Source organism: Canis lupus, chromosome 29 (genome assembly GCF_011100685.1).
Source record: "Canis lupus familiaris isolate Mischka breed German Shepherd chromosome 29, alternate assembly UU_Cfam_GSD_1.0, whole genome shotgun sequence".
NCBI classification, from domain to species: domain Eukaryota; kingdom Metazoa; phylum Chordata; class Mammalia; order Carnivora; family Canidae; genus Canis; species Canis lupus.
Genome location: NC_049250.1, coordinates 1,219,517 through 1,244,815, shown reverse-complemented (window position 1 = coordinate 1,244,815; position 25,299 = coordinate 1,219,517). Strand labels below are relative to the sequence as shown.

At 39.1% G+C, this 25,299-nt stretch overlaps 1 protein-coding gene and 1 long non-coding RNA gene across 14 annotated transcripts in view; one reads left to right on the top strand and one right to left on the bottom strand.

The window, feature by feature from the left end:
* The window catches only part of LOC102152773, a 25,394-nt gene extending 5,754 nt beyond the window's left edge, over positions 1–19,640 (bottom strand). For 2 of the 3 annotated variants that reach the window (XR_005380939.1, XR_005380941.1), the window contains exons 1-2: positions 19,222–19,640; positions 6,712–6,817 (exon numbers count right to left, since the gene is read on the bottom strand). This is a non-coding gene — a long non-coding RNA (uncharacterized LOC102152773). Of the gene's footprint in view, positions 1–6,711; positions 6,818–19,011; positions 19,148–19,221 lie in introns of those variants that run through there. The other variant, XR_005380940.1, reaches the window with a different exon arrangement.
* Positions 18,726–25,299, top strand: part of EFCAB1 (EF-hand calcium binding domain 1) — a 22,632-nt gene continuing 16,058 nt past the window's right edge. For 9 of the 11 annotated variants that reach the window (XR_005380938.1, XR_005380937.1, XR_005380935.1 and 6 more), the window contains exons 1-5: positions 18,726–18,852; positions 22,415–22,573; positions 23,492–23,596; positions 24,285–24,436; positions 24,712–24,816. Coding sequence is in view for 6 of the 11 variants with exons in the window: in XM_038579266.1 (XP_038435194.1) it covers positions 18,795–18,852; positions 22,415–22,573; positions 23,492–23,596; positions 24,285–24,436; positions 24,712–24,816 (579 nt within the window). In the remaining 5 variants the exon portion in view is untranslated. Of the gene's footprint in view, positions 18,853–19,247; positions 19,386–22,414; positions 22,574–23,491; positions 23,597–24,284; positions 24,437–24,711; positions 24,817–25,299 lie in introns of those variants that run through there. The other 2 variants (XM_038579269.1, XM_038579270.1) reach the window with 2 other exon arrangements.

The following is a 25,299-nucleotide window of genomic DNA, read 5'->3' as shown; positions in this document are numbered from 1 at the left end:
CCTTTGCCTTCCAAAATAAGCAACTTTTCACTCTGAGCCTCAGTTTCCTCCATGTAGAACAGAAAAAAATAATATTGCCTACCCATTAGGTTCCATGAGGTTAGATGCTTTAATATACATAAAATGCTAAGAACAATGTTTAGTATATAGTAAGTATTTAATAATTTTAACTCATTCTAAAAAACAAGGTATAGATTTTTCACTGGAGTTTTTCTGGTGTCCCTCCTCTACCTCCAACTTTTTACCTGTTAAAACAAGAGTCTTTGATTATAAATGCTAGTGAATTCCAATAAATCAAGCTTAAAATCTGTTCTTAGGACAAATCTTTATCCTTAACCAACTTGTGCAGTCACCCTGGCTGTGTTTTCAGATGCCTGCTCAACACTAACATTTCCAATTTAAGGAAAAGAAGAGGGGAAAACCCTCCCTTCCTGCTGGGCTGTTTGTCCTCTATCCCCCCAGGCATAAATATCTGGGCACCAGCAGGAATGAGGAAACCCTGTCCTGGCAGTTCCAGAGGCCAGTGGACCTCCTGCCTCCTCCAGGCTCTGGGATAGTGGCCCACCCTCCCCGCCTTCAGAGCAACGCATCTTAGGCATGAGGTGAATGGCTAACGGCTCCAAGTCTCCCCTTGGAAAAGCACCAGCTATTTTTGAAACAAAGTACTTCCTCAAGACCAAGAAAGTCCATATTAGTAAAAACACTGGGGAGCAGCTTCTCTGGCTCTTCCTCTAAAATCTCTCTCTGGTTATTTTAAGTAGTTCCTTTCTCCCCGACCAAAAGTGAGGAAGCAGGGAGTATTCCCAGGATGAAATATCTGACTTCACATCTCCTGATAGCTCTGGGCCATGGCCAGGATCTCAGTGGCCGCAGAAGGTCACAGGGAAAGGCTCAGTGTGAAAGGCATTGGTAGAAGCCCCAGTTCTGGCACTTGTGCCATCTTGGGAAAATCACTTAACCTCTCTGGGTACGGGTGTCCTCACCCTGCAGTGCTGCTCTAAATTAAGTGATAAACGAACTCAACCCCATGCCGGCACGCCATAAATATAGGTTTTATATTTAGTAATAATTAGCAGTAGTTTTCTGCCTTGCTACTAGTTAGTTACATAATATTTACCCAGGCAATCTATTTCCAATAATTTTTGAAGATGTTCTAATATAGCTGGCCAAAACCTGAAGAAGTATATCTTAACAAAGTCACTAGAATCTGCAAGATCTACATGATTATGCCCCAGTACTTCTACCTTGTCATCCTCATTTACTCTTACAGTGGACAGTCTGTAAAGATGTGAATCCACAGTGATTCCTCCCACCTTACTGAAACGATCCTTGCGGTGTGACTTGGCCGCACCTCCCAATAAGAGGGACAACTTCCATCTCCCCCCTTGAGTCTGTGTTGGCCTGTGACTTGTTTGAACAAATACAAAGTAGCAAACAGAGTCTGGGGGACTTTGAAGGCATGCTCTCAGGGTGCTAACAACACCCATGCTAGCTCCTTCTGCTACTGATGTCTGTGTGAAGTATGAGCTAGCTTCCTCAGAGGTGTGAGACCACCTGGCAACAAAGACCCAGCCAACAGCTAGCACCAGTCCCAGAGCACCAATACCATTTCAGACCATCCCACTCCTGTTGAGCCATCACTTCCCATGAGACCAGTAGAAAGACAGTTCAGCTTACTTGAGCCCAGGTTGCCAACCCACAGAATTGAGATCTAATAATCAATTGTGGTTTTCACTATAGGGTGACTTGTTCCATAGAAACAAACAGCTGAAAAAAAAAAAAAAAAAAGAAAGAAAGAAACAGCTGATAAAACTCTCTTCTTCAGGCACAATGGCCTCCTTGCAGATTTGCAGGCATGTCAGGTTTTGTTCTAACTCAGGGTCTTTGCCCTGGCTGCTCCCTCCCTCTGGAGTGCTTTCCCCCATCATGTCTTCTGCATTGTTAGCTCTCTGGTGTTCTTCAGTGGTCTCCTCAACTGTCTTTCCCAGTGAGACTTCTCCTGATCCCCTGTCCAGAATTGCAGTCATTTTCCCCAACACCTTTGTTTTCCTTCTTGGCTCCCATGAACCCTGTGCCACTTATCCCTGTCTAATGCAGCAACACATAGCTAACTCCTTGGGCTGTTTGCCGTCTGTCTCCTGCAATAGAATGGGATCCCCATGAGGGCAGTTTTCACTGCTTTGGCCCTAAAACACTATCTAGCATGGTGAACTATGTTAGCTTGGCCAAGCTTGCTAGCTGTAACAAAGAAAGCCAATAACAATCTAGTGGCTTAAAACAGGTAAGTGACTATTTCTCTCAGATACAAGGTGAACTTTCCAGGCTGGCAGATGGCTCTGTTCCACAAAACCCTTCAGGGACTTGAATGCTCTACTACATTCCACCTGAATGCTCTACTACATTCCCTGCGTAGTTCAGGTTGGGTGGCAGACTTCCTCTCCATCCCAACTCGTGGGAAGCAAAATATGAACCTGCTTGGGTATCTTAAGTAACAGACCTCAAGGTGGTACAAATCTCATCTGCTTACGAGGTCATTCTTACCACATGAAAGGCTAAGGCCAGGGTCTGTCTGTGCAGGCTTATGCCCAGCCGGGGCCACAACATGAGGAGGTAAGGAAGGAACTAAGTACCAGCAATAGGCTTGGCCACCACTTGATCAGAAGTGGACAGTTTTCCTAGGAATTGTTCTTAAGAAACTTGTACTAAAATAACTAAAGTTGAAATGAACAGTTCAAAGGAAGAAATAAATCACATGCACGTGCGACTTTTTTGAGGCTCCTCAAGCTTAACTGAGAGACTTAATAGATTAGCTGGTGGGATCCACAGCCATACACACTGAAAACCAGCCAAAAGTCAGCGGATAGAAAATAAGCATCCAATCTCACATTAGGCAGGAAAGCAGAATGACAGAGAAAGCTATGATGCCAAGGAGTGTGCAGTGGATGTGGAGACACCATTCCTGGTTCAAATCCAACTTGGCCTCTAATTGACTGGTCTGCGCACTAATCAATTAACCACTCTGATATTGGCTTCTTCTCCTATAAAATCAGAAAGAGCTTTCAGAGTGTACTGTTGAGGATGAAATTAAATAATGAATATGAAAGCAGGCTAGAGACTAGAGGATTGTAGAAACTGCATACAGCCTGGGACAAGTTTGGTCCTTTGGAAATCTGCACTTCTCTGAATCAGCAAATTTTCTTCTGATATGACAGGCATACCTCTTACTACTTGGTTGTAAGGAGAAACATAAATGCAGGGCATTTCATAACTACCTTAAAGGTAAAATTTGCATTACTTTACAGAGTATTTTTTTTAATGCTACTCCAAATGCAAACACAGACACTTCATTTATCTGATGCACACACACAGGCCAGGCATACTTAGAGGTCTGTGAACCTCAGAGGAAAAAAAAAAAAAAAAAAAAAACAGAAAAAGGAACATGGAATACATGCAAGCAGTTTTGTTCAAAAGATGGTCTAATATACCAGAGGTGACACAGGAAGAGGAAATACCAGCCATACTCAAACCATTGTCTACAATGTCTGTTATAAAAGAGTAATGTTGAAAGCCTTCCCAGAGCCAGCTACAGTGGAGCCTCCCTTCAGAGAAAGTTAGATTGACCTTTGAGGTTCTCATTAAATTATTATTTTTCAGGAACTGTTATGAGAACAATCCTAAATAACTTTGTTTATATGAAACATAATTCTATTAGAGGTGGCATTTTTAAAGGAAAGCCTTACAGAAGATCTTATGCAAAGCCCAAAGGACAGAATGGGAGTACTTTTAACTGTGTACTGTTGTTCCTGACATCATAGAGAGCATTTATATATCAGTTATTCTTTGTGTTTCATTTGTTCACTATCTAGAGCTTTGTTAGTTAAAGGGAAACATTAAAATGAACCATTTTTTTTTACCCAAATAAGAATGACTTGGTTATCCATTTCCTGGTTATACTGGTATATACCCACACAATGATAAAGTAAATTTTGGTATAAGTATAATAGACATCAACAATTCAAACAAAAGACTTTGAAACAGAAGCATTTAAAAACTTGAAATCCAGAACAAGAGAAACTTCAGAATTTAATTACAAAAAAAGGCTTTACTTCTGATAAGCAATGGATATTCTATGTAAGTGATGAATCACTGAATTCTACTCCAGAGAAATCAATACTGTATGTTAACTACCTAAAATAGGGCACCTGGGTGGCTCAGTGGTTGAGCATCTGCCTGTGGCTCTGGTCGTGATCCTGGGGTCCTGGGATCAAGTTCCGCATGAGGCTCCCCACAGGGAGCCTGCTTCTTCCTCTGCCTATGTCTCTGCTTCTGTCTGTGTCTCTCATGAATAAATAAATAAAATAAAATATAAATAATTTTTTAAAATAATAATTAGGGATCCCTGGGTGGCGCAGCAGTTTGGCGCCTGCCTTTGGCCCAGGACGCTATCCTGGAGACCCGGGATCGAATCCCACGTCAGGCTCCCGGTGCATGGAGCCTGCTTCTCCCTCTGCCTGTGTCTCTGCCTCTCTCTCTCTCACTGTGTGCCTATCATAAATAAAAAATAAAAAATAAAAAAAATAAAATAAAATAATAATTATTATTTAAAAGGGCTTTAAAACACTGGCCCACTTTTTGTTTAAATGCAAGGTTCTCTGACCATTAAAAACTGACAATGTTTAAGTTTTTTTTTTTCAATGTTTAAGTTTTAGATTGAATTTGAAATTATAGGATTTCCAATGAATTTACAGCAGCACAGGCCAATCTCAGAGACTTTCTTACACCTTAAATTGAATCACTGTCCTCTCACTGAGATCTACTGGTCTCCTCTAATTCCCCAAGTACCTGCCAGTCCCATAACACTCACTTAAGCCTACAAACACCCACACTCCCAGCCACAACAGCAGCTTCTCAAATTCATTATTGCTACCTGCAGAAAACTTGTCTGTTAATACTGTAATGATTACAAAACAATGCTTAGTCAATGATTTGGCTTTCTCTCCTAAATTATCCAAAGTGGTTGTCTTGTTAACCATGTCCTCTAAAAGTGGTGTTAATCACACTTTGCTATTTTGATCCCCATGTCTGAATTGAATGGTTCTGTTCCAGGGGAGTCCAAAAGAAGCTCATCATAATTTTGAAGTTTCACTGACACAGTCAGTTGATATAGTTTTCCACATGCTGGATGCTTTGGGGAAAACAGCAAAACAACCTCAGCCTTTGTACCTTGACCTCTTGCCTACTAAGACTCTTGAACGGTCATGTATGTATACAATCAAAGCTTGAATAAGACACTCTTAGATTTACCAAAAAAAAATTTGACATCAATCAGGAGTTTATTTCACCAGGGATGCATAAAGAAGAAAAATATACTTGATTCCTCCTAAACCCTTCCTAAAGAAAGTAAGGTCAAATGTGTAAAACTGATATTTTGTTAAAGAATCTCTTGGGTCTAACTCTTGAAGTGTGGGTAAACTGTATTTATAGCTAATAGAAAGCAGAAGAACAGCAATGATATTCCTCTGCATCATAGAACTCAGTGTGGAGTGAAAAAAAGAAAGTGAAGGTCTAGTTGATCTTAAGGCCAACTTACCACCGAGGCCTAAGGAATAGATGATGAACAGCCATAAAATTGTAGGAAACTAATCATCTACAAATTCAAACCAAACTTTGACATGTCAAATGATGTCATTATAACTAAAGCTCTCTTTGGAACGTTTTATTGTTTAACATGCTATCTCCTTAACACAGGACATGATATCACCTAACAGAATACAATACAGTTCAAGGTAGACAGATGCTCAAAGACAATAGAAATGAAGAAAAAATAGAAAACTAATTTACAAAGTTTCAAGAACATCATTAAAAAGTATGCTTGAGGGCAGCCCCGGTGGCGCAGCGGTTTAGCGCCGCCTGCAGCCCAGGGCATGATCCTAGAGTCCCGGGATCGAGTCCCACCTCAGGCTCTCTGCATGGAGCCTGCTTCTCCCTCTGCCTGTGTCTCTGCCTCTCTCTCTCTCTCTCTCTCTCTGCATCTCTATGAATAAATAAATAAAATCTTAAAAAGAAAAAAGTATGCTTGAATATAAACTAAAAAGCTAAAGGGAATTTAATGTGATTTTGGGGAACATTATTAAGATTACTCTTCTTGTGAGGGAGAAAACACTTCTTCCCTAAAACAGGAAAGAAGGATAGATGGAATTTCTCAGGGTAGGAGGAAAAGAGGTAACAACTTAGAAGCTTCTCATAGGATGCTCTCAATTCTCTGTTTGAAGTAGGAAACAAGGATACATGCACAGGGGTGTGGTACCTACAGTAACATGAACAAAGAAATGCAGCAACAGAGTTCACAAATTGCCAAGAAAAATTCCCCAGGATGAGTTATTAAATTAGAATTGGTTTTGTTGTTGTTGTTAAGTATATCTTAAGGAAGGCTCTCAAATAATGTGTTCTCTTGATAGTGGAATAGTCATTGAGTTATCCTAAAACAGATATTCTGAGAATGTAGGGGAGGTGATGGTGGCCCCTTCATTTACTTTTTGGCTTTCACAATGTCATGGGTATTGCAGTTCACATATACCTAGTTAAGCAAATTTGTCGATTAAATTATTTGGTTTTACTAAACTAGCCTTTTAAAAAAGGACAAGTTAGGTTAAAATCATTCCTTCATGGAAATCTTCTGTTGATGAGTATAGAATAATGAGGAAGGCTCACCCACAACAAGAGAGAGACAGAGCTGCTCCTAACCTTTCCTAGTCAACAATATTGTGAAGTACAGTCTGCAGTGGTCCAGTCAGATTTGCAAGAAGCTCCCCGCACCCTGCAAAAAAACAAAACAAAACAAAACAAAAAAACAAAACAAAAAAAAACTGTTAATTAGAAAGCTATTTGGATTATGAGATTACAAGTAAATCATTGGAGAGAAAACTTGAATTTAGTGTGCACTGTGACTTAAAATATAAACTAATGGGATCCCTGGGTGGCGCAGCGGTTTGTCACCTGCCTTTGGCCCAGCGCGCGATCCTGGAGACCCGGGATCGAATCCCACATCGGGCTCCCGGTGCATGGAGCCTGCTTCTCCCTCTGCCTGTGTCTCTGCCTCTCTCTCTCTCTCTCTGTGACTATCATAAATAAATAAAAATTAAAAAATATATATATATAAACTAATGATAGCATCATGAGTAAGATAATTAGAAATAAATATGTAGAATGTGGAAAAATGTTTATAATTTTAAAAAGATATTTATAGCTGTGAATAGTTAACATAGTACTTTACAATTTTTTTTTATTTTTCTATGTATTCATTTGAGAAGAAGAAGAGAGAGAGGGACCACAAGCAGGAGAAGAGGCAAAGGGAGAGGGAGAAGCAGACTCCCTAGTGTGCTGGGGACCCAGCATAGAACTGAATCCCTGAACCTAGAGATCATGAGCCAAAGGTAGATGCTGAACTAGCTGAGCCACTCAGGTGCCCCAGTACTTTACAAATTTTTAATGAACTTAGTGAGAAATTTTTGTAAGTCTTGCTTGGTCTCTTATTTAACAGTGAAAGAAAAAAAAAAGCCAAATATCTTAGGGAAGCCCTTATTCCTCCTTCTGCTCTAAAATACATTGAAGTAATATGTGGGAAAAAACAGGTCAATGATATAGAAATCTTCAGCAAAACTACTAGAGGATGCTTATAAAAGTGTTTATTTAAAGCATTAAGAGAGAGTGACTCCTTTTACAGAGTTGGAAGATTTGCTATACCATTTTGCTATATAGATTTTTTATTAGTCAGGATTGGTGATCTGTAGCATAAAGCCCTCAAATCCCAATATTGTGGAGCAATGGGGATTTTTTATTCATTCCATGTCCACTGAAGGTCTTCCTGACAGGACACTCTGTCTGTCATCCAAGGAGACCCAGACTGCTAACAACATGTGCCCCCCACCGTACAGTGCTTTTTGCTTCCAGCTGCGCAGAACAGGAACCAATCAGATCAAGAGAGATATTGTAAGGTCAGGCCTGAATGCAGCTTCTCTCAATTCTATGTTCCATTGACTAGGACCCAGCTATATTGTTCCACCTTGAAGCAAAGGAGCTAAGTAGTTTACCCATGTGACTAGTAGGTATGCTAAAGATGTTTTTCAAACTGTCATGATATAAACCTAAAATGTCTAAGATTATATATTTGGCCAATTCTGCTTCCAGAAGGAAATTTAGTGAGCCTCTAAGAAACAAAATGCCAAAGAATTCTAATGCAAAATAAAGTAGTAAATAAAAAATATACTCTATTGAAAAACTGTGAATCTTTGACCAGAATGAAAAACTAACACAAAACAAAAACAACCAAGTAAGGTTATAGAGATGGCAGCAGACATAAAATGAAACTATCGCATAATTCATAGGCAAAGTACTTCAGTCAGGAAGTCAAATTCAAAGTAAACAAAATCAGTAGTTAATTCTATTTAAAAATAGAGCTTTAAAATATTATGAAATGCTGACAATAATTCACAATGAGAAAGGGAGTAGTTACAAACCCTTTCTGCTGTACTGATTTACTGATCAGAGTATGACAATGTTTATAAAAACCGTCAACTTTCTGAATGAGTTATGAATCATTTATTTTACTAAAAGACAAGCATTCAAGATTTTTGATGTCTTCTGTGATATGCAGCTCTCACCTAATAGACATTTGTGCCACTTCCAGCAGTGGTGGCTGAGCAATAAAAAATTCAACAACCCACTGATGATAAAAACCCTTAGGAAATTTGGACTGGAAGACAAATGCCCTAATCTGATATAGGGCATTTGTAAAAATCTACAGCTAACATCATATTTAATGGTGAACTATTGTGCACATTCCCTCTAACACAAGGAACAAAGCAAAGATTTCTACTTCTACCACTTCAACATGACATTAGAAGTGGTAAAAGTAGAAATCCTTGCTGTGTTTTTTGCGTTGGAGAGAATATGCCTAATATTTCACCATAAAAACACAGAGAAAAAACAGTCATTGAGATTAGAAAAAAAGAAGTGAAACTATCTTTATTGGTAGGCAACATCATCAATGTAGAAAATCTTAAAATCTACAAAAAAGATCTCATAGAACTAATATGTAAGTTTAGTATTATAAATATATTAAACACTATAAACATTAAACATTGAATTTATATTAACATCAAAAACACTTATGAACACATATAACATAAATGCTCAGATGTATACACTTAAAACCGCAAAATAATGCTGAGAGAAATGAATGAAAACCTCAATAAATGGAGAGGTATACCATATTCATGGATCAGAAAAGTCAATATTATTAAGATGTCAATTTTACCCAAATCTCTCTACAGATATGATATAATATCAGTCAAAATCTCAGCAGGGTTGTTTGAGGGTTTTTTGGGAAATTGACAAGCTGATTCTAAAATTAATATGAAATGAAATGATGTTAATTGATCAAAACAATTTTTTAAAATAACAACATTAAAAAATTTTCCCTACCTTATTTTAAGGCTCATTATAAAACTATAGAAATCAACACAGTATGATATTGGCATAAGGATAGAGATAGTGATCAATGGAACAGAATAGACAGTTCAAAAGTAAGCCCACACATACAACCATTTGAAAAAAAAAATGCCAAGGTAATTCAATAGAAAAATTATTTTATATAAATTGGATATTCATATGAAAAATAATGATCATTAACCCATAGCTCACACATATGCAAAAATTAACTAACATGACCAGAGCTCTAAGTGTAATAAACAAACTATAAACCAATGTAAAAAATACAGGAAAAAAATTTTTGTGGCTTTATGGTAGGCAAAAACTTTTTAGATAGGACACAGAAAGCATAAACTATAAAATTAAAATTGATGAATTGAATTTCATCAGAATTTTAAAATTTTACTTCTCAAAAGCCAACAGTAAGACAATAAAAGAAAATGAATGGTATTCCATCCATAATGTATAAAGAACACTCAAATTAAAAAAAAGAACCCTTACAACCCAATATTAAATAAAACTACAATCCACTAGCTAATAGGGAAATGCAAATTAAGACAACATTAAGGTAATACCATACACCCAATAGAATTACTAAAATTAAGGAACCTGGAAATATTAAATGCTGGTGAGGATTGGGAACAAATGGAACTCGTACACATTGCTGGGTTGAATGCAAAGTGGTATGGCCACTATGGAAAACAGTTTCATAGCTCATTATATAGGTAAACCTATATTTATCAGATGACCCAGCAGCAATCCCTTTCTCAGGCATTTACCCAAGAGAAATAGGTACATATGAGCTCACAGACTTGTGTTTGATGTCCATAGTAGCTTTATCGGCAATAGCCAAAAACAAGGTGTACGTGTCCACTGACTGGTGAAGGGATGTGGTACATCCATATAATGGAACAATACTCAGCAATAAAAAACACAAACGATATATGCAACAGCATGGATGAATTTCAAAAGCATTTATGCTAAGTGAACGGAGCCAGATACAAAACTGTATGATGCCATTTATATGGCACTCCAGGGCAAACAAAGAGACAATATGCAAATCAGTGTCTGCCAGGGTGGAAGGGAGGTAGTTCACCACAAAGGGGCAGAAAGGACCCATGGGTTGCTATAGCATGGTAATTTTAGGCGGTCCTATGAATATATCCGTTTTAAAATTCATCGAATTATATACTTAAAATTGCTGATCTTTATTTTGTGTAAATTATATCTCCATTAAGCTTTTTAATAGTTCCTTGGAATTTGGATGTTTATTATTATTACAATGCATGTTGAACTTTTTAAAATACTTGAGAATGTTGGTGCATTTATTTTCTATTGCTGTGTTATAAATTAGTAGCTTAAATTATAAGTTTACATTATAATTATACATTATAATTTTGTAGCTTAAAACAAAAACACAAAGTTCTGGCAGGCTCAACTGGGTTCTCAATTCTGGGTCTCACAGATCAGAATGAAAGTTGTCAGCCATCTGGAGGCTCTGTGGAGAAATCTACTTCTAGGCTCATTCAGCTTGTTGGCAGCATTCATTTCCTCATGGTGTAGGACTTGGCTTCTCATTTCCCTGACATGTAACCCCCTGCATCTTCAAGCCAACAGTGGCTCGTGCAGCTTTTTGCTTTGAACCTCCCTGCCCCCCCCCCTTCAATTTCCTTTTCTGCTTTTAAGGGCTCATGTCATTATATTATCTGATAATCAAAGATAACATCCCTACTTAAAAAGTCAGCAGATTAGTAACCTTAATGACATCTGCAATGCACCCTTTGCCATCTATTCTTCATCCTGGGATAGAGATGTGAATCTGGGGACCATAACACCCCCCCCCACACACAGACTACCACTGATTATGTGAGCTGCAAATGGAGGAGCACTGAGTGCAATCTACTGTGTGCCAGACAACAGGCTAATTGCTCCAGAGTCATCCCTCCACTTTGTCTTCCCAGCTACCATACAAGATGGGCACTATTTATTTGGTCATTGTCCAATGTGGCAAATGGGCATGGGAAGGTTTGAAAAGTGCCAGGATCACTCACTAGTTAATGACAGGGCAGACCTTAGATTCAGATGTATCTGAGTCCCAGAGCACTAGGCTGATGGTGGTTGCATTTTGGTCACTGGTACTCATTCTTGCCAGCGAATGTTACTTTAATACAAAGTAGCTATGTCCTCTCACCAGCTCTCAACCAGAATTGCTTGCACTTTCCCTTCACAACATGTTGCACAGCTTGTAGTTACCTACACTTTCAAGTATTTATCCAACATCTGTCTTTTCACTAAGGGACCAATGCCTTCATGTTATATTTCCACATCCCAACCGATGTTGGTTCATGGTAAGGGCTCGATATGTGGCTGCTGACCAACTGAGCAAGTGAATAACATGTAAGCACACAACCCTCTCTCGTCGTCTTCTCCAAATACTGGCCATTACTCCTTGCCTTTAAGATGATGAGAGAGAAGAATGGGAGTATGAATAATCAAAACCGTGCACTTGTAGCCCAACCTGCTCCCTGACAGATGAATTGTGATATCCCACCAGTGATCTCTGGAAAGAATTGCTAGGATCTCCTATCTCTCTGTGCTACTCACTTTTCTTTTCCTTTTTTTTTTTTTTGAAAGAGCGAGCAACAGTCAGGTTGGGAGCCAGATTGAGAGTCAGGCAGAGAGCAAAGGGAGAGAGAATCTTTTTTTTTTTTAAAGATTTTATTTATTTATTCATGAGAGACACAGAGAGAGAGGCAGAGACACAGGCAGAGGGAGAAGCAGGCTTCATGCAGGGAACCCCATGTGGGCCTTGATCCCAGGTCTCTAGGATGACACCCTGGGCTGAAGGTGGCGCTAAACCGCTGAGCCACCTGGGCTGCCCGGGAGAGAGAATCTTAAGCAGACTTCACAGCCAGCACAAGGCCTGACACGGGGCTCAATCTCAGAACCCTGAGATCATGACCTGAGCTGAATCAAGAGCTAGATGCTTAACCAACTGAACTACCCAGAAACCCCCCTCCTTTTTTTTTTAAGTCTGTGCTACTCACTTCTGTTGACAACTAATACTTTTATAATAATATAGGTCATATCTCATCATCATATTTGAATGAGTGAACAAATTGAGCCCCTGCAACTCTGTATTTTAGGAAACACTGCCTGGATTAGCACATCTAAAGAATGAATTTATTTATGGAACCGCACAACTTAGTCTTTCCAGACTAGCACATAACTCTCTTTATCCAGTGACTTTACAGCAGGATGGTCAGTGCCCAACAGGCAGGAACTGGGCAGAATTCATGAGTACCTAATGTGGTACGATTGAAACATATGAGCACCCAAAATATTGATTAAATGAATGAATAAATGCAACAAGTGTGCCACATTGAAACAGATCTCAATGACTTTTCTAAAATTTGTATCTTTAATAAAAGAAAAGTCTTTCTCCCTGAAATAGAATGAAGCAATATCCACAAATACAAGGATAATAATGCTGGCCAAATTATTTCTAGAATTTTTGAGTGTGAAATTGTCTTTCTTGATTTGCTTGGTTTCTAGTACTACAAAGACAATGTCCTTTTGATGTTCCTAAATGTAACCCCATGTTAAAGATTAGATCAGTGCAGGAAGGGTTCTCTTTAAACATGGCTGTAATTCTCAAAATGTTAAACAAAGTGTGTCATGAGTGGCTTAATTACCCATTGGAATATTAATTATATGGGTTCCTGGGTGGCTCAGTCGATTAAGCATCTGCCTTTGTCTCAGGTCATAATCCTAGGGTCCTAATGGAACCTGGAGTCAGGCTTCCTGCTCAGCTTCTCCCTCTCCGCCTTGCTCACTCTCTTCCCTGCTCATGCTCTCTCACTATCTCTGTCACTATCTCTGTCACTATCTCTGTCTCTCTCAAATAAATAAAATCTTTTAAAAAAATAGATAAAATAAAATAAAATACAGAAAATACATCACCACGGTTTTGTCATCCCCTAACAGTGAAAATATATCAGTGCCTGTTCAAGGTACAGCCTGTTCCAGGTCAGCCATTTGGTATATTACCCACCAATATGGGAGACAAGTTAAAAGAAAAATATCCCAAATTCCTCCCAACAGCAAAGCACAAACCTGGAATGAGAATCACAGGGAATTTGAATGGCTAAAGGATAATGTAGCCACTTTGAATTTGCAGATGGACTCTTGGCTTTGCTTAGTTAATTTGAAATATTAAGCTAACATAAAAAGATATCATGACACTTTAGACTGATGAGAGATCACAGTTTTTTGTAGGTCAAAAAAGATCAATTGCTAAAATTTTTATAAGGTTCAGCCTAGTGAAGAGGCTGTGAGAATAGATGAAAATCAAATTTTATTTTTGTTTTCAAGAATCACAAAGCCAGAAGGATCCTTAAAGAAAATGAAGTCCAACTTTCTTATTTTAAAACTTATGTTTGTAGGATTAGGCATGAATGAAAGTAGTTGAAAACCCTGAAATATCAATAGGATAAATGAGATAGAAGCTTATTTTATTTTAAGATTTTATTTATTTATTTGAGATAGAGAAAGAGAGAACACAAGCAGAAGGGGGTGGGGGAGGTGGAGGTAGAGGGATAAGTAAACTCCCTGCTGAGCAGGTAGCCTGATCCCAGGACCCTGGGACCACAGCCTGAGCCCTAGTCAGCTGCTTGGCCGACTGAGCCACCCAGGGGCCCTGAGAGAACCTCATGCTACATTTCTGTCCAGGAGTGCCTATTGTGTAAGAGACACAGCCCCTTCTACTTTGCCCCTCCACTCTGAGTAGCCCCAAGTTCCCAGTGATCCACATAGTCTAAGATGGCTGTTTAAGCTCCAGACATCAAATACACAGGGGCTGGTTGGAGAAGAGGCTTACACAGCAGGCAGAGGTGAGACCTTGAACTATAGAAACTGTACTATATGGGCATAGACATTGTCTTACAGGCAGTGAGAAGGCATTTCAATATGGAGCAGAAGGTAGACATGGTTGGATTTGTACAAATCCTTCTGGCAGCTCTCTGGATGGCTTGGAGAAGCTCAGGATGGAAAACAGTGGGCTAATGCAGGAGCTTATTGAGAGAGAACAGACGGATGAGACAGGAGGTGTGCACTGAGGCAGTGAGCACAGCCCACACTTTCTGAGAAAGCTGATAAAGAAAGGAAGAAAGAGATGATGCAGGCCAACAGGATTGATTTCCTTCCAGCTGCAAACAAGTGGGTATGAAAACATGGGCAACCTGTGCTGTGGGATATGTACAGAAGAAGCAGGCTTCAAAGGAGACATGGGAAGAGATGGCTGTGTGCACAGATGATGGATCATGTAAGGTAAATGTTCACAATTGAAAAAGTATTTGTTAAGCATGGTTCAAAGGGGTCAGAGAAATCTAGGCTAAGAAAGAGAGTTGATGGGGGTAAAATCATTTGGAGATAGGCAATTCTAGGAGCTTCCTTTCCTCTGAGTGATCAAGAACAATGGTTGAGAATGTGGTTCCAGGGCCTGGTCTCAAATATTTGGACTGGTCCAGGTCATTTTCTGGTCAGCATCGGCTCACAGAGCCAGGTAGTGCCAGGCCTGGTTGCTCCAGAAAGCTACCTGGCACTCTTGGTTCCCTTGGAACTACCTGGCCCCGTTCATAACCAAATAACACCACTGCCATGACCTAGCCCTGGGTACCCATGACCCAGCAGTCAGTAAAAAGGAGCATGGCAGGACCCATGGGATTTCTTGTTTGGCCCTGTGAAGCAGAGAAACAGCTTTCTTATTCAACCTGCTGACATAATGGCTGTTGCAATGATTACTTCTCATGTATCACATCTTAATTCACAACTACATAAGATGTAAGAATATTATCCTTAGTAAACCTTAAGTATTTGCATTTATCCACCAGTCACTTGATCATATTTTTTAAATGTTATCTACAAATATGTTAACACCAATAAATGTCAGTATATTTTGGGAATACAAAATTTTATTTTATTTTTTTATTTACTATGCCTTCACAGGGGTTCTCCACAATGGGGTTGTTGCAAGGGAACTGAGAACTCATCCTTGCTCAGGCAAATTCTCATGCTCCCCCTCCCTTAGCACAAATAATAGAACATGGACCGTGTTAACCAAACTTCAAAGATATAGACAGAGGGATGATAGATACAGAAATCCAGAAACAAAAATAGTCATGAATATAGGGAGAGAGAGAGAGAGAGAGATTATGTAATTTACAGTCTAGTGGGGAGAAGAGATCAGAGAAAGAAAGTAATCATGGTAGCAAGTGCTAGAAGGAATTGGGGTCCTGAGGCAGAGAATGACGGTTGGGTAGAGAAGGATTCACTTTACACAGGGAAGTAAAAAACTCTCCCAAGAGTTGCCTTTGGAGATGGGTCAGGAATGTAGAGTTCTGGGGCAGACAGCTGGGTGGCTGGAGGTACTGAAGGCAGGTTGTCACACAGGGTAGCAGCAAAGACAAGTGGCAAGAGAGAGTAGTAGAGATTCAACCCCCCAAACAGTTGGCTAAAATCACCTCCAAATTTCTCATCATTCTCTCTACACAATAAAATTGGTAAAATTGAATTTGTTATGTAGATAACTAACCTTTACACTAAAGGTTTGTAATTGACTTGAAAATCAATTCTATGATGTCATTTCCTAAACTGCTTCCAAACACCTTTATCATAAAAGGTCCTCATGAAGTAAAAGACTTTAATCAATTCAAGACTCAAGCTATTTATCATGGCAAAACTCCAATTAATTGTGAGTCAAAGGGAAGACAGTTTTGCATGAAAAATTAAAGGAAACATTTATAGCATTGATAGTCACTTTACTGTACTTTTATATTTATAAAAACATCCGTTACAAAGTGGAATTTTGGAAAGTTCTGTGATTGTATCATGCAGAGTAAAATTTGCATACAGTACAGATTAAATAGGGTTTTTTATTATCCTACTATTGATTGATTTGATATGAGGTAACTGTTCAGGCTTAATTACTTACTCTGAAAAAGCCCATGAGGGAGGAAGTGATCCTGTGTCTACTCAACACAAGCAACTGAAAACTACAAATAGGAATTTCAATTTGCTTTGAAATGAGATTAACTAACACTATCAGGCCTATAGCTTGTTTCTGAAGTCTAAAAATATTAAGTTCAAAACTTCACAAGAATGTAATGAACGCACTGAAGTTTTCCAGTATGATGAGTGACTTTGTCCACTCTCTTAGAGAAGTAAGTTTCACATAACAACGCATTTGGAAATTTTTCACTAAAAGAAGAAAGAACTTGAGGAAGGGGAGAAACGGGAAAAGAGTACCACAAAATGTTCTTAGCAGATTAAAGGATTTTTGCCTGGCAGAAAAGATTTGACGCTTTCAATCTCAGTCTTCTGTGGTATTTTCCTTACATCCTTTTTTCTACTTTAAGGGAAGATGGCTGCTGGGTCCCAAGCCTGAAGCTTGTGAAGAGCTGATTAGCCCAGCCATAGATGCTCACCAACAAGCTTTCAGGGTATGATGTCTGTGAAAACACCTGGACATGCCCATCCGTGTGCTTCCCACTGGTGGAGACCTGCTCTCTAAGACATGCCAGCACAGAATCTGATCAGAACACCTAATGCATGGTTTTTAACAGACCTGCCAGCACAAAGACAGGTGGGGCCCATGGCTTCTCTTATTTACTACTGACAGCCACTCTTCTGGGTCCTTGCCTTTTAAAATGAGTACTGTAGTAATCTCTATAAATGAAATATTTACTGTACAATACTGTCATTGAACAAAAGTCACTAGGGTTTCACAGGTGAGTGTAATTAGAATGTTTGGTCCTTTCCATTTTTTTTTTCTCTACAATCTGATTGGAAGTGTCACAGCTGCTAGACAAGAGGACCTATAGGAGTATTATGTAACCAGAGAATGGTTGCAAACTCAAAATCATTATCATTTCCTATTGGTTAACTGTTCTCAGAGAATTTGCTTTAGGATAACACAGTCCCTGCCTTCACGGAGCATCCTTGACTCAGGTTTCCAACAGCAGCCCAAACCTTCATTTGACAAACAAATGGCACAAGGAGACAAACTCAGAGACCTCGATACTGGAACTATTTCATTCTGGACTGTTACTCATGGAAGGCAGAATTTTTCTTTCAGTCTAACGATGACACTGCATATACTATGAAATAATTTGTCGTCTTATTTATTTGTGAGAGAGAAAGGCAGAAAACTAGTCGAGGGGATGGGCAGAGGGAGAAGAACAAGCAGACTCCCTGCTGAGCTGGACCCTTTGTAGTGCTTGATCCCAGGACCATGAGATCATGACCTGAGCGAAAGCCAAGAGTCAGCCCTTAACCGACTGAGCCACCCAGGCACCCCTGAAATAATTTGTTTTCAAAAGCATTTTCCCATCTGAAATAAAACAAGTAGACACACTGGAGAATACTGTAGGATTCGTGCTACCGGCTGAGCTATCCCATTTTAGTGCTGTCTTAATTCAAAGAGGGTCCCATCTGTGGTTAAGAAGAGCACAAAGTCCTCCCACATTAAAGGACACAGACTCATCTTTCAAATAAGTAAAGGTCCAGATTTACTAGGATATTTTTCAGAAAATGAAGGTTTTCGAAAAGCAACCCCACACAGAAGTGGCAGTTGTCAACATGGCTCTTGGGGACTTCGCCGTTTGACTGGCTTAGCATTGCCCATGGCCTTCCCCGGATTCCACCGACCGCCTCACTTCCACCTCTAAGAAGGAAGGAGGGAGGGGGAAGAACTATTCCAAGTCCCTTTGGCTCCCACACCACCACCAAAATCCTAAGGGCGTCTCGGTCCAGGCTACGTCCAGGCAGCAGAGCAGAAGCGGACACCCAGGAGTGGTTCGGCTTTAGGGCCAGCTCCTCAGCCCCACACCCCGCCAAGCCCTGCTGGGGGGTCACCGCCTGCGGACTCTCGACGCTCCTCCAGCTGCCCCGGCCCTCCCAGGCGGTTTCCAGGCTCGCTTGGTGCGACGCTCCATCCGCGTGTCCCCCCTGCTCCTAGGCCCTGCGTCACAGGGCGGCCCGTCACGGGGGCTGCGAACCCGGGGAGGCCCCTCGCGCGGGGCGGGGCGGCGAGCCAGGCAGCAGCCACCCGCGGCCGCACCGCCGTTGCCATGGCCACGCCGTGCGTGCGTGTGCGTGTGTCCGCGGCGTCCCGCGCCAGCCAATGGGCGGCCGGCGCAGCGTTGCCATGGTACCGCGCCCGCGTGCGTGGGGTCCCGACCGGCGAGGGTCCGCTCGGCCGCGCGCCCCTGGGCCCCCGCCGCCGCCGCCGCCCGCGCCCAGCCGGCATGAACCGCAAGAAGCTGCAGAAGCTGACGGACACCTTGACCAAAAATTGCAAGAACTGTAAGTAAGGAATCGAGTGCTGGACGAGCAGAGGCTCCTGGCTCGTAGGGCGGCGCAGCCCTGCTTGCCCGTGGCCCTAAGGACCGTACTGCAGGCGCCTGGCACCCGTATGCTCCCACAAGGCTCCGGGTCGCTTCTCAAACCCTCTCCTTATCTTACCTTCCCCTTGTAGACCTTTCCATTTCTATTTCCAAGCACCTTTTCCATTATAGAAACGTCATTGACGCACTGTCACAGCAGGTGTGGTTGTAGCCGCGGATAGTACTGAACCCCGCCGGCCCCAAGGAAACTGGCACCGCCAACGTGTCCCTGCCTTTTAGCTCTTTGTTGTGCCAATAAACCGGCAGGGTCCAAGTTTTGAAAACTTACCAGGAGGTGCATAAGGGAAAATTGGTTGTCAGTAGCTGAACATCCTCAGGAAAGATGAGTTGAAGTGGCACATCTCAGAGCAAGGGAATGTGTCTCGAGACCAAAGAGTTCCACAAAGCCAAAACGCAGTCAAGAATCCGCTCAGTTGCCGGTGGGGTTGTGAGGTAAAGGAGACTTCGTAGGTGACAAAATGAGCACATATTAAAGATATCTGCTCCAATCACACATTCCAAGACGTAGTCCTAGAATTTCATAGGTGACTTTACAATTGTACCCAGACTGAAAAACAGAACTGTACTTGCTCAAGGAAACCCAGATACGGTTTAAAATGAGAAAGATACTGTCTGACAAGCAAGCTTATAAATTGTGTTGCTGATTACAAACTAATGGCCACTTGAGAAATTAGGAGAAGCCATAATTCCAGGACTACCTCCACTGTGCAAAGGAGGAACAGGTGTAACGTAGTTCTAGAGCTTATAGGATCTGGTGCCTTCTAGGCGTATTTAGTATCGAATGTAATGAGTGGTGGGACGCGCCCCCTTGGTGAAGTGGCACTGTAAATAAAATTATGGTGTGTATAAATGCCTCAAACTTCTTAGAAGAAAGTCATCCTATATATTAAGGTATTATTATGGTTATTATAATGTGGTCTTGTTCTGTTGTTGTTTTTCTCCAAATCCATTTCAAGGAAAAGATCAAATCTTAAACATCTAGAGAACATTTTGAATAAGCAGTGCAATAACTGATATACACAGTTTGATTTAGTACCGGTTCAGTAAGTACACCATGAATTGCAAACAGTCATTCTGTGAGCAATCAAAAGGTGAATGTATTAAAAGATAAGTGAAAACCTGGCAGTAAAAAATAGTCAAGTCTTTGATTTTTGTCCTTACGTAAAATTCTTAAAGTGGGCCTTAAAAACCTTGATGATTACCAGTTAAATTCTATAGAAATAGTTACAAGTCATGGGCATTATAATTAAAAATTTTTTTTAATTAAAATTTTTTTAATGGAGAACTTTTCCCCTAAAGTCAAATTTCCTTTTAGTTGCCAGTTGTAATCCCACTAGGATGAAATGGATAAATTCTGTAGAATCAGAGAAAAAAAATACCTTAAGTGATTGCCCACCATTCTACAGAAATGATCTGCAGAACACACTTAGACCAATCCAAAAAGATGAAAATCCATTCTTGAATTTCTCTTAATTTCATTTAGTATTTTATTCTGGAATTTAAAAAACATTTCAGCAAGTAAAACTTTCTTGTGGCTAATCTTGGATCCTTTGGGTAATAAATGAAGATAATATTCTTTAATTTTCATTTTAGCCAAGATGGAAATATGGCTAATAAACAACCTCTCTGCTAAAATTTCATATACATGAGCATCATTTTAAATACAGGCTTTTCTTCTCCAATTACTAGCAAGCTCTTTTATTTTTGGAGGTGTGTGTGTGTGTGTGTGTGTGGTTAAATATATATATATATATATATATATATATATATATATATATATAACAAAAATTTACCATTTTAAGTGTACAGCTCTGTGGCATTAAATACATTCACATTGTTGTGCAGCCATTACCAACATCCATCTCCAGAACTATTTCATCTTTCCCAGCTGAAATTATGCCCATTAAACTATAACTCTTCACTTCTCCTGTCCCCAGTCCCTGGCAACCACCATTCTACTTTCGGTATCTGTGAATTGTACCATGCTTGATACATTATATAAGTGATATCATACAATATTTGTCCTTTTATATCTGACTTATTTCACTTAGCAGAATGTTTCAGGCCTCATCTGTCTTGTAACATGCGTCAAAATCCCCTTCCTTTTCAAGGCTGAATTGCATGCATATACTACATTTTACTTATCCACTCATCTCCTGATGGACACTTAGCTTACTTTCAGCTTTAAGGCTATTGTGAATAATATTGCTATGAACATTGATATACAACTGAGTCCCTACTTTCAATCCTTTTAAGTATATACCCAGAAGTGGAATCACTGGGTTACACAGTACTTCTATGTGTAATTTTTTTTAAGAACTGACATGTCATTTTCTACATCAACTAACAGCTCTTTTTAAAATCATAACCATTATATTGTTTTCTACTATTTAACCACTTTTTTTTACTAAATCATTTATTTCCCCAAATTTTTCAATATTCCTTCTAAATTGTGGTATCCCAAACCAGAAATCACACTCAAGCCTGTCTTGACTTGTAGATCGAGGTATGATTTCTCCATTCCTATCTGCTGTCATCCTTTATATACACACAGATTTCATCATTGTGCTTTAAAGTACTTTTGAAATAAAACATTTCTCATCGTCCACCTATACTTCATATTTAAACTCACTTTTATGGCAGGCAATAACACTTCCACCTATGTACCTCAAATGGGAATTGGAGCACAAATAATTAACTCAGCGGTTTTTTTGTTTTGTTTTGTTTTTGTTTTTGTTTTTTTTTAACTCAGCGTTTATAAACACTCTGTGCATTTATGTGTATGGGCCAGAATATATGTCCGTATATTTATTTTCAATAAAAATTCCCTTCCTCCAAAATACTAAATACCTACATGTTAATATTCACATCAGGTGCAATAAGAACCATAATGGGTGCTGGAATATGGTTAAATGCTTCTTTATTGGAAAATAGGTTTCTGATGTCCAAAATCTGGCTTACTGATTTAACTAAGGCTGATGTGAAGTTAAAATTGTTGCCTAGTGTTCAGGAGTCTGGTATCTATCTCCAGGCAAAAGCGTAGTTGTAAATATCATAAACGCCTATAAGCAAAGTTACCATTCTTAAGCGTTACCTTGCTTACTTTGGATTGCACCTCTACTGCCTTTAAAGTTTAGCATCTGACCTCATAATCGTTATTCAGGTAACTTGGCTATTATTCTTTTCTTCCTAAATGTGACTGAATTTAATATTCAACTCCTCTTTGGAGGAAATGCTCTAGAGAAAGAGAATATTTTAGAAGAGAAACCTCTGTAGTGGCCATCCTTTATTAATTTAGTTAATTTTATTAATTTAAGGGTCACGAATCTTAAAACAGGATAGTCTTCTGTTGAAAACTAATATTTGATGTCCTTGATGTTGTCTATAAACTCAATAATGCAAAATTTAAGTTAGAAATAAAGGTTTAAAATGCATTTTTGTTATATCTTATTTCTTCACAGTTAATAAATTTGAAGTGAAATGTCTTATAGATCTTTTTTATAATTTGATGGGAGAAGTAACAGAGCGGCAAGGTATCACCATTGGACTAGATCGCAATGCATTTCGAAACATCCTGCACATGACATTTGGAATGACAGACGATATGATTATGGACAGAGGTAAGAAGACATACAATATTCAAATAGGCCAGATCCAGCCATAACTGGGAAAAAAAATCTTGGAGTTTAGACATATTCTTGATAGGAAGCTTAATGTTCTTAATTCCCAATTTCACTTGAATATAAAAAATCAATTTGTATGTTAGGGAAGCGTCATAGTGAAGGTGACTCTACCCACTCTATTCTGTGTATTCAGGAAGAGGACAAAGTCCAGCTTGAATAATTAGATTTTCCTTACTTTATACCCAAAAACCTAAAATATTTCTATTTCTACTTCGTAAATATAATAATGAAAACAATGGTTTTAAAAGGACATATAGATTTCCTTATGTCATCAAAAATATTTCAGTAAATTTAAGTTATAACTTTATCATGTAATAGCATTAATTTTCTTGAGTAAGAAAAATATAAAATTACATATTTTATGTCAACATATCAACACATTTATTTTTTTTCTTTTTTTTTTTTAATTTTTATTTATTTATGATAGTTACAGAGAGAGAGAGGGAGAGGCAGAGACACAGGCAGAGGGAGAAGCAGGCTCCATGCACCAGGAGCCCGATGTGGGATTCGATCCCGGGTCTCCAGGATCACGCCCTGGGCCAAAGGCAGGCGCCAAACCGCTGCGCCACCAGGGATCCCTCAACACATTTAATATACAATATATCCACATATTAGTAATCATTGATTACTCAGAACTTACTTTGTTTCTACAAAATATGAAGAGAAAGTGTGAGAGTTTAAATAAAAGAGCTTTCCAATGTTATAATGTCTTAGTTTTCCTCCTTTGTCAAAAGAGAATGGTGGACCATCTTATCCTGGAGTTTTGTCCAAATTTTAAAAGTGAATAGAACCAGTGTAAATATATTACTGAGAACAAAAATTCAGCACAAGTATTATGTTGTGCTTCTTTCTTAGTATTCCGAGGTTTTGATGAGGACAACGATGGTTATGTAAACGTATCAGAGTGGATTTATGGATTATCAGTATTTCTTCGAGGAACTTTGGAAGAAAAAATGAAATGTAAGATTTCAGGTTGTCCTGAACTTTTTACATTAGGATTAATGTATCTAAAGAACTTATGTCCATTGTCTTCCAATGTGGCCATTGAAATAGGTTTGTCTTTCGGTTGGTTGGTTTGAATCCCCATTAGCCTCTTCTATGGAGCAAATTCAAGTCAGTTATAAAGATTGAAAGAAATAAATACAAAGGAAAATCAAGAGATTCTGAGGAGTAATTCATGTGAAGCAAGACTGCATAAGCATTAACTATATATACTATGACATATGCATTTATGTATTAAGGTATTAAATATTTTACATATTTCATTACCTGCATTGTTAACCATGGAAGTAGAGAATACTGATTCAAGTGCTCTGATTCTTAGTTAATTCTTAATTCATTCTGATGAACTCTGTGTAAGGATCATATTTCAGTCAGTTTTCTAAGAATTTTAAGATGAAATGGTCAAATCATTGTTCCTTGGCTTTCTTATTCATAGCTGAGTGAGCGTAAGGAGCCATTTTCTAAGGGTTGTTGACTATATTCAACAAATAGACATTAAACATTGGCCATGGAAATTAGATTGCACTAAGTCCTGCAGGGTTGACACGGACATCCACAATACAGACTTTGGCCTTGAAAATTTTATCAGAGCAAATGTTCCCTTAGTCATAGTATCAAATTCATAATTGGTTATTTTTTTTAAAAGATTGCTTTGAAGTGTTTGATTTGAATGGTGATGGATTCATTTCAAAGGAGGAAATGTTCCATATGTTGAAGAACAGCCTTCTCAAACAGCCATCTGAAGAAGACCCTGATGAAGGAATTAAAGATTTGGTTGAAATAACACTTAAAAAAATGGTAAATATGGGAAATGTAGGGTTTTATATTGACATTCATAGGCCAGAATGGGATAGAATTAAGAATTCAACTTGTAGTAACTATCAGTTACTTGTTTGGTGAAATAAAACACTTATATTGTGTTTTTTAATTATAAGATTAAAAATTCTTTTCAATTTCATTAGTTTCTCATTTTTCCAACGTCTTTCTTCTGTCAACACTTGACCATGAAAAGACAGGTTTGTTTGTGATAAGTGTTGTACATGTTGACTGATACATGGCTGGTCAACTCCTAGGACCATGACCATGATGGGAAGCTGTCTTTCACAGACTATGAACAGGCTGTGAGAGAAGAGACTCTTCTACTGGAAGCTTTTGGACCATGTCTACCTGATCCAAAGGTAATGACATTACTTTCATTGAACAGTGACCCATATATAATATAGGAAAAGCAACCCAGGACTTCTTGGTTTGGTGAGTGAAGTATCAGATGAATTACATTCACCCACAGAGAATAGCTTCTGAGTAAACCAACTGAAGAAGAACCTGCTGATTCATTTCATAGTAGTACTATAGCCTAATGCTATTTTTTCCCATTCACAAACTCATCCACTCATATAGAAAGCAATTCTTAAAGCATAATGTATTCCAGAAACACAGATGAAAGGCTCCATGTCTGCATTCAAGGGCTAATATTTTCCTGAGAAAAGCCAATGGGAAAATAAGTACACAACAGTGTGATAAGTATTACTGTAATAGTAAGGGCTTGTTCAGTGCTTCATCTATGCCAGGCAGTATTTTAAGTACTGCCCCATATTACTTCATTTAATCCCCCTAACAATCCTATAAAGGATGTAGGATTATTAATCCTCATTTTATAGATG